The sequence below is a fragment of the Ciconia boyciana genome, chromosome 4 (genome assembly GCF_034638445.1).
Source record: "Ciconia boyciana chromosome 4, ASM3463844v1, whole genome shotgun sequence".
NCBI lineage: Eukaryota > Metazoa > Chordata > Aves > Ciconiiformes > Ciconiidae > Ciconia > Ciconia boyciana.
The window spans coordinates 36,197,329-36,208,505 of record NC_132937.1 but is presented as its reverse complement, the minus strand read 5'-3'; the positions used below and the strand labels follow the sequence as shown (position 1 = coordinate 36,208,505).

Sequence of the window (11,177 nt, the reverse complement as noted above, 5' to 3'; positions counted from 1 at the left end):
GTTCTGAGTTAAAATGCTAGGAGCTGGAGAAATGTTTATTTTACTAGTGGCAAAATGGAAGATGCAGCAACTTCAGCTGGCTTGGTTCAGGCTCTGCTATGACTGGTTCTCATAGAATCACAGAACGGTTTGGGTTGGAAGGGACCTTTAAAGGCCATCTAGTCCAACCCCCCTGCAGTGACCAGGGACACTTTCCACTAGATCAGGTTGCTCAGAGCCCCATCCAACCTGACCTTGAATGTGTCCAGGGATGGGGCATCTACCACCTCTCTGGGAAACCTGTTCCAGTGTTTCACCACCCTCATCATAAAAAATTTCTTAGTTATATCTAATCTAAATCTACCCTCTTTCAGTTTAAAGCCATTATTTCTTGTGCTATGACTACATGCCCTTGTACAAAGTCCCTCTCCAGCTTTCTTGCAGGCTCCCTTCAGGTACTGGAAGACTGCTATAAGGTCTCCCCGCAGCCTTCTCTTCTCCAGGCTGAACAACCGCAACTCTCAGCCTTTCCTCATAGGAGAGGTACTCCAGCCCCCTGATCATTTTTGTGGCCCTCCTCTGGACCCGCTCCAACAGGTCCATGTCTTTCCTGTGCTGAGGGCTCCAGAGCTGGACGCAGTACTCCAGGTGGGGTCTCACCAGAGCGGAGGAGAGGGGCAGAACCACCTCCCTCGACCTGCTGGCCATGCTTCTTTTGATGTAGCCCAGGATACGGTTGGCTTTCTGGGCTGCGAGCACACATTGCTGGCTTGTATCCAGCCTTTCATCCACCAGTACCCCCAAGTCCTTCTCGGGGCTGCTCACAATTCCTTCATCCCCCAGCCTGTATTTGTGCTTGGGATTGCCCCGACCCAGGTGCAGGACCTTGCACTCGTCCTTGTTGAGCCTCCTGAGGCTGACACAGGCCCACCTCTCAAGCCTGTCAGGGTCCCTCTGGACGGCATCCCGTCCCTCCCCCGGTGCCGACCGCACCACACAGCTCGGTGGCGTCAGCACACTTGCTGAGGGTGCCCTCGATCCCGCTGTCCGTGTTGCCGACAAAGACGTTCAGCAGCGCCGGTCCCAACACCGACATGGCGCTTCCGCCCCGTTTGCTCTCCGTGCTCTTCCAGCGAACGGGCACCGTGCTCGGCGCGGTTCTCTGGAGACCGCAGGCCTACGGCGACTCCACCACAGCCGTCTCACCCGGCGGAAGGCGTTAGAGAAGACCCAGATGTTTTGGTAACCCGGTTCCTTTTTGGCCCGGTTGCGGATTTTGTTTTGGAGACGACGCTCCCAGCAGTGCCCGGCCGGCCTACCCGCGGCGGGCGGGGCGGGGTGGGGCGGGACGGGGGGTGCCCGGGGAGGCGGGCGGTGATGGCCCCCGGGCCGCCCCGCCGCCCAAATAGCCGCCGCCGCGGCCGGCAGCGGAGCCGGCACGGCCGCCCCCGCCATGGTGACGGCGGCGAGCGGGCGGCGCGGCGGCACCCCGCAGCGGCAGGGCCCCGCCGGCTCCCCCGGCCGCTGCCCGCGGCGCCCGGCCCGGCGGCGGCGCCCGGCGGCGGGGACGGGGGCGGCGGCGGCGGTGGGGGAGAGCCCGCAGGAGCTGCAGGCTTTCCGCGACTACGGGGAGAGCTGGTACCGCTCCCGCAAGGGGCTGGAGAGCCGCTTCCAGCCGCGGGAGCCGCTCGCCCGGCAGCCGCAGGTGGGGGCAGCGGGGACGGCGGCGGGGGGCGGGCGGGGGTAAGCCCGGGGCCGGCCCCGGCTGAGCCCCGCTGCCGGTGCCGCAGGTGACGGCGGAGGCGCGCTGCAAGCTGGTCAGCTGGCTCATCCCCGTGCACCGGCACTTCGGCCTCTCCTTCGAGGCGCTCTGCCTGGCCGTCAACATCCTCGACCGCTTCCTCGCCACCACCCCCGTGGCCGCCGACTGCTTCCAGCTCCTGGGGGTGACGGCGCTGCTCATCGCCTGCAAGCAGGTAGGGCGGCCCCGGAGCCCGGCAGCCCCGCCGCCGGCCTCTCTGCAGCCCTCCTCGGCCGCCCGGGGCGGCTCCGGTTCCGGCGCCAGCCCAGCCCAAGCCGGGCCGGGCTCCGCACCCCTTCCCCCTGCGCTGCTCCCCCGGCTGCAGCACCCCAGCCCCTGTCGCCCCTCGCAGGTGGAGGTGCACCCCCCCAGCGTGAAGGAGCTCCTCGCCCTCTGCTGCGGCGCCTTCACCCGCCAGCAGCTCCGCAACCTGGAGCGCATCGTCCTGCACCGCCTGGGCTTCGACCTGGCGGCGCCCACCGTCAGCTTCTTCCTGGAGCACTTCAGCCAGGTGCGGCTGGAGGCGCGGGGGGCCGACGCGTGGGAGGCGGCCGACGCCCGGAGCCTGGCGGGGGGGGTAGCGGAGCTCAGCCTGGCCGACTACGCCTTCACCAAGTACGCTCCCTCCCTGCTGGCCGCCGGCAGCCTGGGGCTGGCGGACCGGCTGCTGCGCCACCGCAGCCCGCTGGACCTGCGGGTCAGCGGCTACCCGGAGGGGCTGCTGCGGGACTGCATGGACCAGCTGCAGCTCCTGGTGTCTCTGAACGGGCGGTCCCTGCCGCTCCTCCTGCCCCCGGAGGTGGCCCAGAAGTGCCCCTGGCTGCGGGGCGGCCGCTGACGGCCCGTGCCGCTGGCCAGCGCGGTGCTTGCCCGGCCTGCAGCTGAGCTGGCTCCGTGCTGGTCGTCGTCTGCGGCGTTGGTGCCGAGCCCGGTCAGCCACGCGTTGGCGTCGCTGGCGTTCTGGAAGCTAGACCTCCTTTTGCACATGGTGTTACTGTGTGTCAGTTGCACTGGCCCTTCGCTGTTTTGTTAAATCCGGCATGTAAATAGTATGCAGAATCTCAAGCGCTGTATTATTTATTCGGAGGGTGGTCCACAGAGATGGCGGCGGAAGGACCACATGAACGTTGAATAAAGCCTTTTCTACTTGTCACCTGAACTCGTTTATTTGCTGGCGGTGTGTGTAGGCAGCTGGGAGAGGAAGCACATTGGCACAGAACGAGCTCACCCCGACAGTTAACTCCAGCCCCCACAAAATAATTACGCCCGATGGTGCCGTTCCCCATTTCAAGCTGACACGCGCTGGCTTGGTCGTGGCTCGGGAGAAAGCAAGCTAGATGCACTGACCTCGGTGTGGGAAAACAAAACGTTAAATAATAAAACAGCTGGTTATTCTTTTTCCAGCGGGCCTGGAATCCAGGTGCATACTCCTAACCAAGTTGGCACTCTAGCATGGGAAGCATTCCAGGGAAGAAAACAGTCATTATGCTGTAAAATACTTTATTAATTTTATTGCCTTTGAGCATAACTCCTCCGAACTGCCGCGGCAGGAAGAGCCTACGAGCCCACGGCAGGAGGCAGAGGCTCAGTCTGTGCTCCGCCAGCCCCCTCGGTGGTTTCGGCGGGGCTCGGCTGGCAGCGGGGGAACCCTCTCCGGCTGCGGGGCTCAGCGAAGGCAAGGGGCCGCGGGCCGGTTTCTTTTCCCGCCGCACCTTGCGCTGTCAGGGCTGACGGCACTTAACGAACGTCCCTGTAAAAACCGGCCCAGCCCATTGCACATGTAACGAACGTCCCTGTAAAAACCGGCCCAGCCCGCAAGCTGACGCCCACGCGCGGCCCGGCAGGGACCCGGGGGGGGCCGGGGGACCGAGGTGCTGGCGGGGGGGCGGCCGGGGCGGAGGGGCCTCGGCAGCGGGGCCGGCCGCGCCCCTCCTCGGGTTTCCCTCCGGGGCAGCCGCCTCGGCTCGGCCCGCCCCGGCTCCGCGGGCGCGGGGAAGGGCTCCGCGGGCGCGGGAGCCGCCGGCGCGGCCCGGGGAGGCGGCGGGAGGTTTCCGCGCCCCAGCGGAGGGAAGGCGGGCGGGCAGCCCCCGGCATGGCCCCGGGCCCCCGCGGCCCTGCCCGCGGCCCTGCCCGCACCCAGGCCCGCGGGGCGGCGGCGGGCGGGGCGCGGGGCGGAGGGCGCCCGCCGGAGCCGGGGCCGGGGCCGGGGCCGGGCCCGCGGCGGCGGCGGCAGCATGGAGCAGGGCGGCCGCCGCCGGGCCTTCGGCAGCATCTGCCCCAACAGGGTCCAGGGTCCGCCCGCCCGCCTCGCCAAGAAGCCGGCCCGGCCCGGCGGGGGGGCGGCGGGGACCCCCCCGGCCGCCCTCAGCCCCCGAGCGCCCCCGCCCCGCCCGCGCCGCAGCGGCGCCCCGCCGGCCCCCGCCGCGCCCGCCCTCGGTGAGTCTGTCCGCGGCGGAGAGCCCTGACCCCCGGCCGTGTCCTTCTCCCCGCGCCTCCCGCCGCGCCCCCCGGTGGCCCCACCGTGCTCCCCAGCCCCGCGTCCGCCGGCCGTGACACCCCCACCGTGCCCTCCACCGTGTCTCCCCGGCCATGCCCCCCTCCATGCCCCCGCTGTGTCCCCCGTGCCCCTCGCCGTGCTCCCCAGCCCCGCATCCCCCGGCCGTGCCCCTCGAGGATGCACCTCGGCCGGCCGCGCTTCCCGCTTCCCTCCCCCCGCCCCCGGCTATGCCCATCCCTGCCCGGGCTCCTCACCACTGTCTGTCGCTGTCCCCAGCGCTCACCACCATCGACTGGCAGGATTTGGCAGCCTGTGCCCCCATCCTTCCCACCACCCCGGCCGGCCCCGTGACCTTGCAGCAGGTAACCCCCGGGCTGGGGCAGGCTTGGCTGCCCCCAGCACAGGGCACCCATGGGGGTGGCCCCCTCAAGCCGATGGCTGCTGGCAGCCCCCCCAGCCTCAGGCTTCCCGCCTGTGAAATGGGCACAGTGGGGGACAGCATCTTGTCCCATGCGTTAGATGGGTTAGTGGCAAGGGCAGGGGAGGGGACAGGCGCTCGGGGGTGCCGGGGCTGTGGGAAGGTGCTGAGCAGAGGCAGCAGTCAGTGTTGGAGCACTATGGGTAGCAGTGGGCAGCGCGGGCAGGTCCGAGCTCTGGGCCCTGCTCACTGGCACGTTTCCTTCACCCCTCCCAGGGTCCCTGCTTCCAGGATGGACCAGAGTTTGATTTCCAGGAGTTCAGAGATGCTGTCGATGATTTTATATCTGGCAAGTAGAAATTTTTCCTTACCTGAGCCAGACACACCTATGCATGCACATCAGCAGTCACGCTGCGTTTGGTCTCCTCTTTTTTTGCTTTGTTTTTGGGTTTTTGGATGCCCACTCACTGCACGCTCGTCCCACCCTGGGACAGTCTGAAGGCAGTGCGTCCCTGCACACCCCCTTAGAGGACCTGGGCTGGCACTGAGTTTTCCCCCATGGGAGGCAGAAATTAAATCCAAACAGGGTTAGGGTGCACAGCTGCTGCAGCAGAGTGAAAAGCATGTCGGGAAACACTGGGGGGATGCCCAGAACCAGGATGGTGTGCTGGGGTTGGGGGGAAGAGAGGACATACAAACCTCTTCTGTGCTAACGCCTGTGGCTATTCCCTCCAGATGCGTCCACCTCAATGCCACCGCCCTTGGACTACACTGACTTTGATTTCTCACTTGGCGAGGAGGTGGCCTTTGGCCCCTGCACCCCGCAGCTGGAGAGCAGCGCGCTGGCACAGATGCCCCCGCAGCCCCTGCCTTCCCCTGAGCTGTGCTGGAGGGACCTGGTGGACCAGCACCAGAAAGCGCTGGGAGATGCCCTGGAGGCAAACAGCCAGGTGGGGACCTCCAAGCCCTCCCCAAGGGCCTGCGCTGGGTTTCTCTCCCTCGCATCCTGCTGAGGTGGCTGCGTGGCCCTGGTGCACAGCACCCCCCAGTCCCTGGGCGGCAGGGCTGTCCCGACCGCCCTGTCCCCACTTGTCCTTCGCAGCTGCAGGAGACCCTCACGCAGAGGCAGGAAGAACTGGCGACGCTGCAGGAGAGCAACGTGCAGCTGAAGGAGCTGGCGAGCCAGGCCAGGCAGCTGGCCGCCGTCCTTGACGTGAGTGCTGCCGCCCGCCTGGCCCGGCTGCTCCACAGCCCAGCTGGTCCCTGGGGGACAAGGGGGGCGGTGGGGGACAGGGTGCGGGGTGAGCCCGAGCAGCGCGGGGTGGGACAGGGCCGCGAGGGGGGGTGGGGGGGTGTGGGGGGGGACGGGGTGGTGCAGTGTGGGCCGGGGCCGTGCAGGATGGGGTGGTGCGGGGCGGGGCAGGGCAGGGCGGTGTGGGGTGGGGTGGAGTGCGGTGGAGTGAGGTGGTGCGGGGCGGAGCGGGGCAGGGCAGGGCGGTGTGGGGTGGGGTGGAGTGCGGTGGAGTGAGGTGGTGCGGGGCGGAGCGGGGCAGGGCAGGGCGGGATGGGTCGGTGTGCTGCGGGGTGAAGCCGTGCGGCACGGAGCAGGGCAGTGGGGGACAGCGTGGTGCGGTTCAGGGCAGGGTGGTGCAGGATGGGGTCGTGCGGGGCTGCGCGGTGCGGCGCCGCCCGCGAAGTCGCGCTCTCTCCCTCCGGCAGACGCTGATGCTGCCGCAGCGCGCCGACGGGGCGGCCCTTCCTCCTCCTCCTCCTCTTCATCCTCCACCTCCTCCTCCCGCCGCCGCCGCCGCCCCGGACGGGGTCTGGGGCGGGCGCGGGCGGCCGGAGCCGCGGGAGGAGGCGGCGGGCGTGGACGCCATGCTGCGAGAGGTGTCGGAGAAGTGCCGGGCCGCCCTGCGGAGCCTGGGGGGCAGCCCGGGGGGCAGCCCCTCGGCCAAGCGCCCGCGGCCGGCCCCGCGCCTGCACGGCGCCTTCCGCGGGCTGCGCACCGGCCGCGCCGCGCCGCGCCCGGGCGGCGGGGGGCTGGAGGGGGGCGGCAGCCTGCGGGCGGCCCTGGGGCAGGCGGGCGGCATCCGCACCCTGGCCTTCCCGCAGGGCAACGCCTTCACCCTCCGCACCGCCGCCGGCGGGTACCGCTTCCGCTGGGTGCCGCGCTGAGCGCCCACGGACCCCGCGACTGCGGCCACGCCTGTCCCGGGCTAGGCGGAGCAGGGCCGGCCGCAGCGTGAGGCTGGCAGGGCAGCCGCGCCCCGGCCGGCAGCACGCTCCCCGTTTCCCTTCGGAAGGGGCTGCTGGCGCTTTTTCCCCGTTGCCGGAGGCCGGCGAGGAGGAGGGACGAGCGCGGCGGAGGCGACGACGCGGCCGCGGGGGCAGCGGGCCGGGGACGCTGCCGCGGCAGCCGCGCCAGGCTTTACGCAGGGCTCTGGTTTCCGGGTCGGCAGCTCACCCTCAGTAGTTCGCTAACGAGTGCGATGCATGCAGAGATTAATGAAGGCCTGCCCGGTTTTATCCGGAGGTTTTGCTCAGTGGCGGAGAAAAATGTAACTTACAGCAGAGTGACTGCGGTTGGGCGGCGTGAAAGCGGACAGACCAGCCCAAGGGCTTTGAACGCGATACACCTTCCCCATCATGGAATTTTACATCCAGGATGTTTACAAATTGTGTCGTTCCTGTGTGCAGCTGCAGGTGTATATTTGCACTCGTTGTGATGATTGAACGGTGCTTAAAATTGCCATTTATTTGTGCTGATTTAATGTAAACACTGTTTTGCACCAGGTATGCATATTTGCTTTCATCAGAGCAAAGGTAACAGAAAGCTGAGCATCTACACAAAGTTTACTTTGCTTGATGTGCTCGAGCAGAAGATTTCAGAATAAAACATGCTGCTGTTAACATTCAGTGGTATTATCTCAAGTAAAGAGAAGTGTGAATAATGTTAAATTGTTCTGAATGGATACATTTCACTTGCACTTACTGGTTTGAAAGCTGAACCACTGACAGCACAGGTGAAAGGGTACCTGAAGTTTATTTTTCTGCAGCACATAAGTGAATGAAGCCACTGTGCTCCACCCAGGACAGATTTTTTCTCTCTCTGAAGTTACCAGTTTTTCTAATTTTCCATACTCAGATTTTCCAGTGTTATTGCATGGGTCCATGTACATTAATGGCAACCCAACGGTAACAGGCTTGTGTGATGGTTAAGGTGACAGCACCACCTTGTCATCTCAGTAGAGTTCTTAGGGGAGCTGCAGCCCTGCGCGTAGTGTTGTGCTTTCGGCAAACAGAGACTGTGCTAGGAAGGAGGACGGTTCTTGTCGCCAGCATGATGTGTAGTATCGTGCGTCCTAGGAGAATGCAAAGGTGGTCCTTCAGTATCTGTGGTCCTTCATATCTGCGGCACTGACATTTTCTAGCAGGGGAGGTGCTGAAGCCCTGTCTGGGATGCCAAGGACTCAACCTTGGGACGACTCCAGAGATGCTCGTATTTCAGGAGAAGACCATTGCCACCTTGGCCAAAATGCTGCTTGAAAGCTCTGGTTCGGCAGCAGACGGGAGAGGCAAAACCTGGCCAGCTGCACTGAATTCAGCAGGAAATAAACTGATAACAAAAGGCAGCTTGTATAGATATCTACAGTTCCTCTCCATGTCTTTTATGAAGTTAAACACAAAATGTATAGTGTGTACAACTTTGTAATGCTCATAAGCATATTAATTCTTCGGAAATAAAGTGACACATCAAAACTGTAGACTTCTCGTAGGATGCAACAATAACATAATCACCCTGTTGAATTGTCACCAGTGTTGTTCTTACTTCAAGTCTTTTCAGAATTACAAATACATGTTTATCTGCTTACTTTTGCAGTTAACCTGTTATAGTTTCCACTGATTACTTTTACTCATAGTGTTTCTATGTTAAAAGTATCCTTGATTAATTTTGAGTTGTGATCTAAAAGTAGTAGAAAATTATCATAGATGTCTTTTTAAAATTTATTTAATTTTAATCCCTGTTAACTGGAAAGCCTGAAAATCGGCTAATCATACCAAGATACTTCTCATGAGACTCACAGGAGCATCATCAGACACACAGATACATAACTGGTAACAGGAAAAGGTGTTTGGTATGCAACATGGTATGTTCATAGTGTTATGCTATAAACATAGTTACATAGTTATAGTGGTACACTATAAACATCCCCTTTAAACTATAAAGGTGTATTTTAAATTCACACTTATCCATCCACTGCCATACAGGAACTTTGTAAAAAGTGGACAAATCTCTTGCACAAATTAAAGCAGCCCAACAACTGCTTTCGTCAACAGTAGCTTAAAAGGGCTCCCAGGGCCCTTTGTCTTTCTGTCAGGCAGGAGTTGGTGCGATCACAGGGCATGAAGCCTGGCCCCTTGATGCATGTTCATGTTTCATGGTTGTTCCATCAGAAGCTGATTCCTGGAGGAGCTGGAAGTCCACCACTAGGAAACCTCATGTCCAAACAGATCTGGCTTTATGCTTAGTGTCTGGGGGGATCTGTGCCACAGGGAACAGTGCCTGGACATGCAGGTGTGACGGACTGAAGAACATGTTGGTCTGTGCTTTATGTTCACTGTGTTTTTCTCTCCCTGGTGGTGCGTGGTCCATGCAATGAGTGAAGGGAGCTGGCCAAGCCCCCATGAGAAATAAAATAAAGTACATGCAATGACATTTCATGAGCCTTGTTCCTGCTCATAAGTAAGCTTCCTCCGCCATTCCCTGTCTTGCTGGTGGTGGCTCACGGGATGGGTGGCTGTGGACATGTGGTGGTGCAGAACTGCGGACAACTGGGACACTTTGCGGTGAAACAGAAAAATACCTTTTAATTTGGGGGGGAGCCTGGGGAAGGGTTTAGTGATCATGTTTTAAATATAAGCACCTCAATTCCACATAAGCCTTCTTCTGGGCATGTGGGTTTTTCATTGGATAAAACCTTTAGGTGTTAATTAAAAAATGACACCAGATCTCAAGGTACAGCTTGATTAAAAAGAAATACAAGAAAGAGGAACTATGTTTTAGTAAATAGGTGCATCTTAGGTCAGTAATTTTAGGTCTTTTCGGGATGGCAAGGGCAAAAGGGACCTGGATGGAGGTATTTAGAAACAGCATAGGGCTTTTGATATAATTATAACTTGCAAAAGCCTTTTTTATCAGCAATATTCCCCGTTTCCTGGTCTAAAGGCAATACCCAAGGCTGAACGTTGGCATGGCATTTTACTGTGGGGGCCGCCAAGGTTGTTCAATGGGTCATAAAGAGAAAACATTGCCTATTCACAAATCTCAGCTACTCCCCACACGTTCGTAATAGAAATGCCCTTGCTTTGGTATTCATATCAACTTACACATAAATGCAGGCACACATTTGGTGTAATTTAATTGGCCTGACTACCATTTTTGAAGCACAGGGGTTTCTACAACTCCCATTCATATGAAGCTAACGTCCATGAGAAAGGTGCAGCTGGTGTCCCTGTCGGTTTGCCACAGACCCTGGCAGCAGGCAGGCATCGAGGTGGCTCAGACGCTTGGTAATCGTGTAGAGACCAGACTGTAACGTGGCTACGGTGCTGTAGCAGCAGTACTAAAGCAATCCTATTGGTTTTGGCTATTCTGTTCAGCGATTGCAGAGAAAGAGAATTTCACCAACTTTTCTCCCCTTGTTTTCCTGAATATTTTTCTAAAGAAAATTCCCCTGATGTCTAGCTTCAGGGAAAAGACAAGCATTTTGCAGTCAGTTTTATATGACAGCAGCAGCACTCTTCATCTTTTCTAAACATTGACTTACTTCTCATCAGCAGCCGTTATTTACATTTTGCATTGCACAGTCTTAATGAACAACTAAAGCTAATGAGGTCAAAAGAGGCTGTAGTTTGCTTTGGCACAACTATTTCATAGGTGGATCAGAAACAGTCTTAAAGTCTGCCTTGCATCTAGCACCTGTCCAAACTCTGATAGCAACTGACTATTTATTTTCAATATTTACTTTATACTTTTCAAGAAAATACTGTGAAAAAAACAAAATTAATAAGTGTCTTCAAGGTTATTCACATGTTGTGATCACTTTTGGTACTTTTGGTAAAGTCTCTGGATTTCTTGCGCAGGTAATGCAGTTACAAATAGAACTCACTTGTTAAAATAGGGTAGCTGGAAATTTTGAGGCTTATTCTGTTTTCCACCCTGTAAATTGTTGTTGCAATGGTGTGTGAGGGTATGTCCCAGACATGGTCCATGTGAGTCTGTCACAGGCTGACAGACACCAAGCAGCAGAAGATTGCATGTTGTGGTCTGATCTCTTCTACGGCACAGGTCTCAGGATTCCAGGCAGTGACTCCCGTTTTGAATCTCATATTTCTGTTTGTGCAAAGCTCACCTCAGCTGATGCTTTATAGTTTCAAACAGCTTTAGCCCATGTACCAGGGATCTCCCTGAATCCCTC

General features: G+C 59.6%; 2 protein-coding genes across 2 annotated transcripts; both read left to right on the top strand.

Moving 5' to 3' along the window:
* The first annotated feature begins 1,432 nt into the window (after nucleotides 1-1,432).
* CCNO (cyclin O) lies at nucleotides 1,433-2,894 on the top strand. The gene is made up of 3 exons (XM_072859820.1): nucleotides 1,433-1,684; nucleotides 1,770-1,955; nucleotides 2,133-2,894. Exons 1-3 carry the CDS (start codon nucleotides 1,433-1,435, stop codon nucleotides 2,616-2,618), a joined length of 924 nt encoding a protein of 307 aa, XP_072715921.1. The 3' UTR covers nucleotides 2,619-2,894.
* Nucleotides 2,895-4,014: 1,120 nt separating this feature from the next.
* Nucleotides 4,015-8,486, top strand: MCIDAS (multiciliate differentiation and DNA synthesis associated cell cycle protein). Its single transcript, XM_072860916.1, has 6 exons — nucleotides 4,015-4,216; nucleotides 4,554-4,639; nucleotides 4,972-5,044; nucleotides 5,431-5,645; nucleotides 5,798-5,908; nucleotides 6,415-8,486. The coding sequence occupies exons 1-6, from the start codon at nucleotides 4,015-4,017 to the stop codon at nucleotides 6,871-6,873; spliced, it is 1,146 nt and encodes a 381-aa protein (XP_072717017.1). The 3' UTR covers nucleotides 6,874-8,486.
* Nucleotides 8,487-11,177: the final 2,691 nt, after the last annotated feature.

Bases quoted from the DNA above. Each gene is read 5' to 3' on its own strand.
- MCIDAS (XM_072860916.1), top strand. From the start codon at position 4,015: ATGGAGCAGGGCGGCCGCCGCCGGGCCTTCGGCAGCATCTGCCCCAAC. The intron at 5,045-5,430 runs GCAAGTAGAAAT...TATTCCCTCCAG, and splicing joins TGTCGATGATTTTATATCTG to ATGCGTCCACCTCAATGCCA. The intron at 5,646-5,797 runs GTGGGGACCTCC...TGTCCTTCGCAG, and splicing joins CCCTGGAGGCAAACAGCCAG to CTGCAGGAGACCCTCACGCA.
- CCNO (XM_072859820.1), top strand. From the start codon at position 1,433: ATGGTGACGGCGGCGAGCGGGCGGCGCGGCGGCACCCCGCAGCGGCAG. The intron at 1,685-1,769 runs GTGGGGGCAGCG...CCGGTGCCGCAG, and splicing joins CGCTCGCCCGGCAGCCGCAG to GTGACGGCGGAGGCGCGCTG. The intron at 1,956-2,132 runs GTAGGGCGGCCC...CGCCCCTCGCAG, and splicing joins TGCTCATCGCCTGCAAGCAG to GTGGAGGTGCACCCCCCCAG.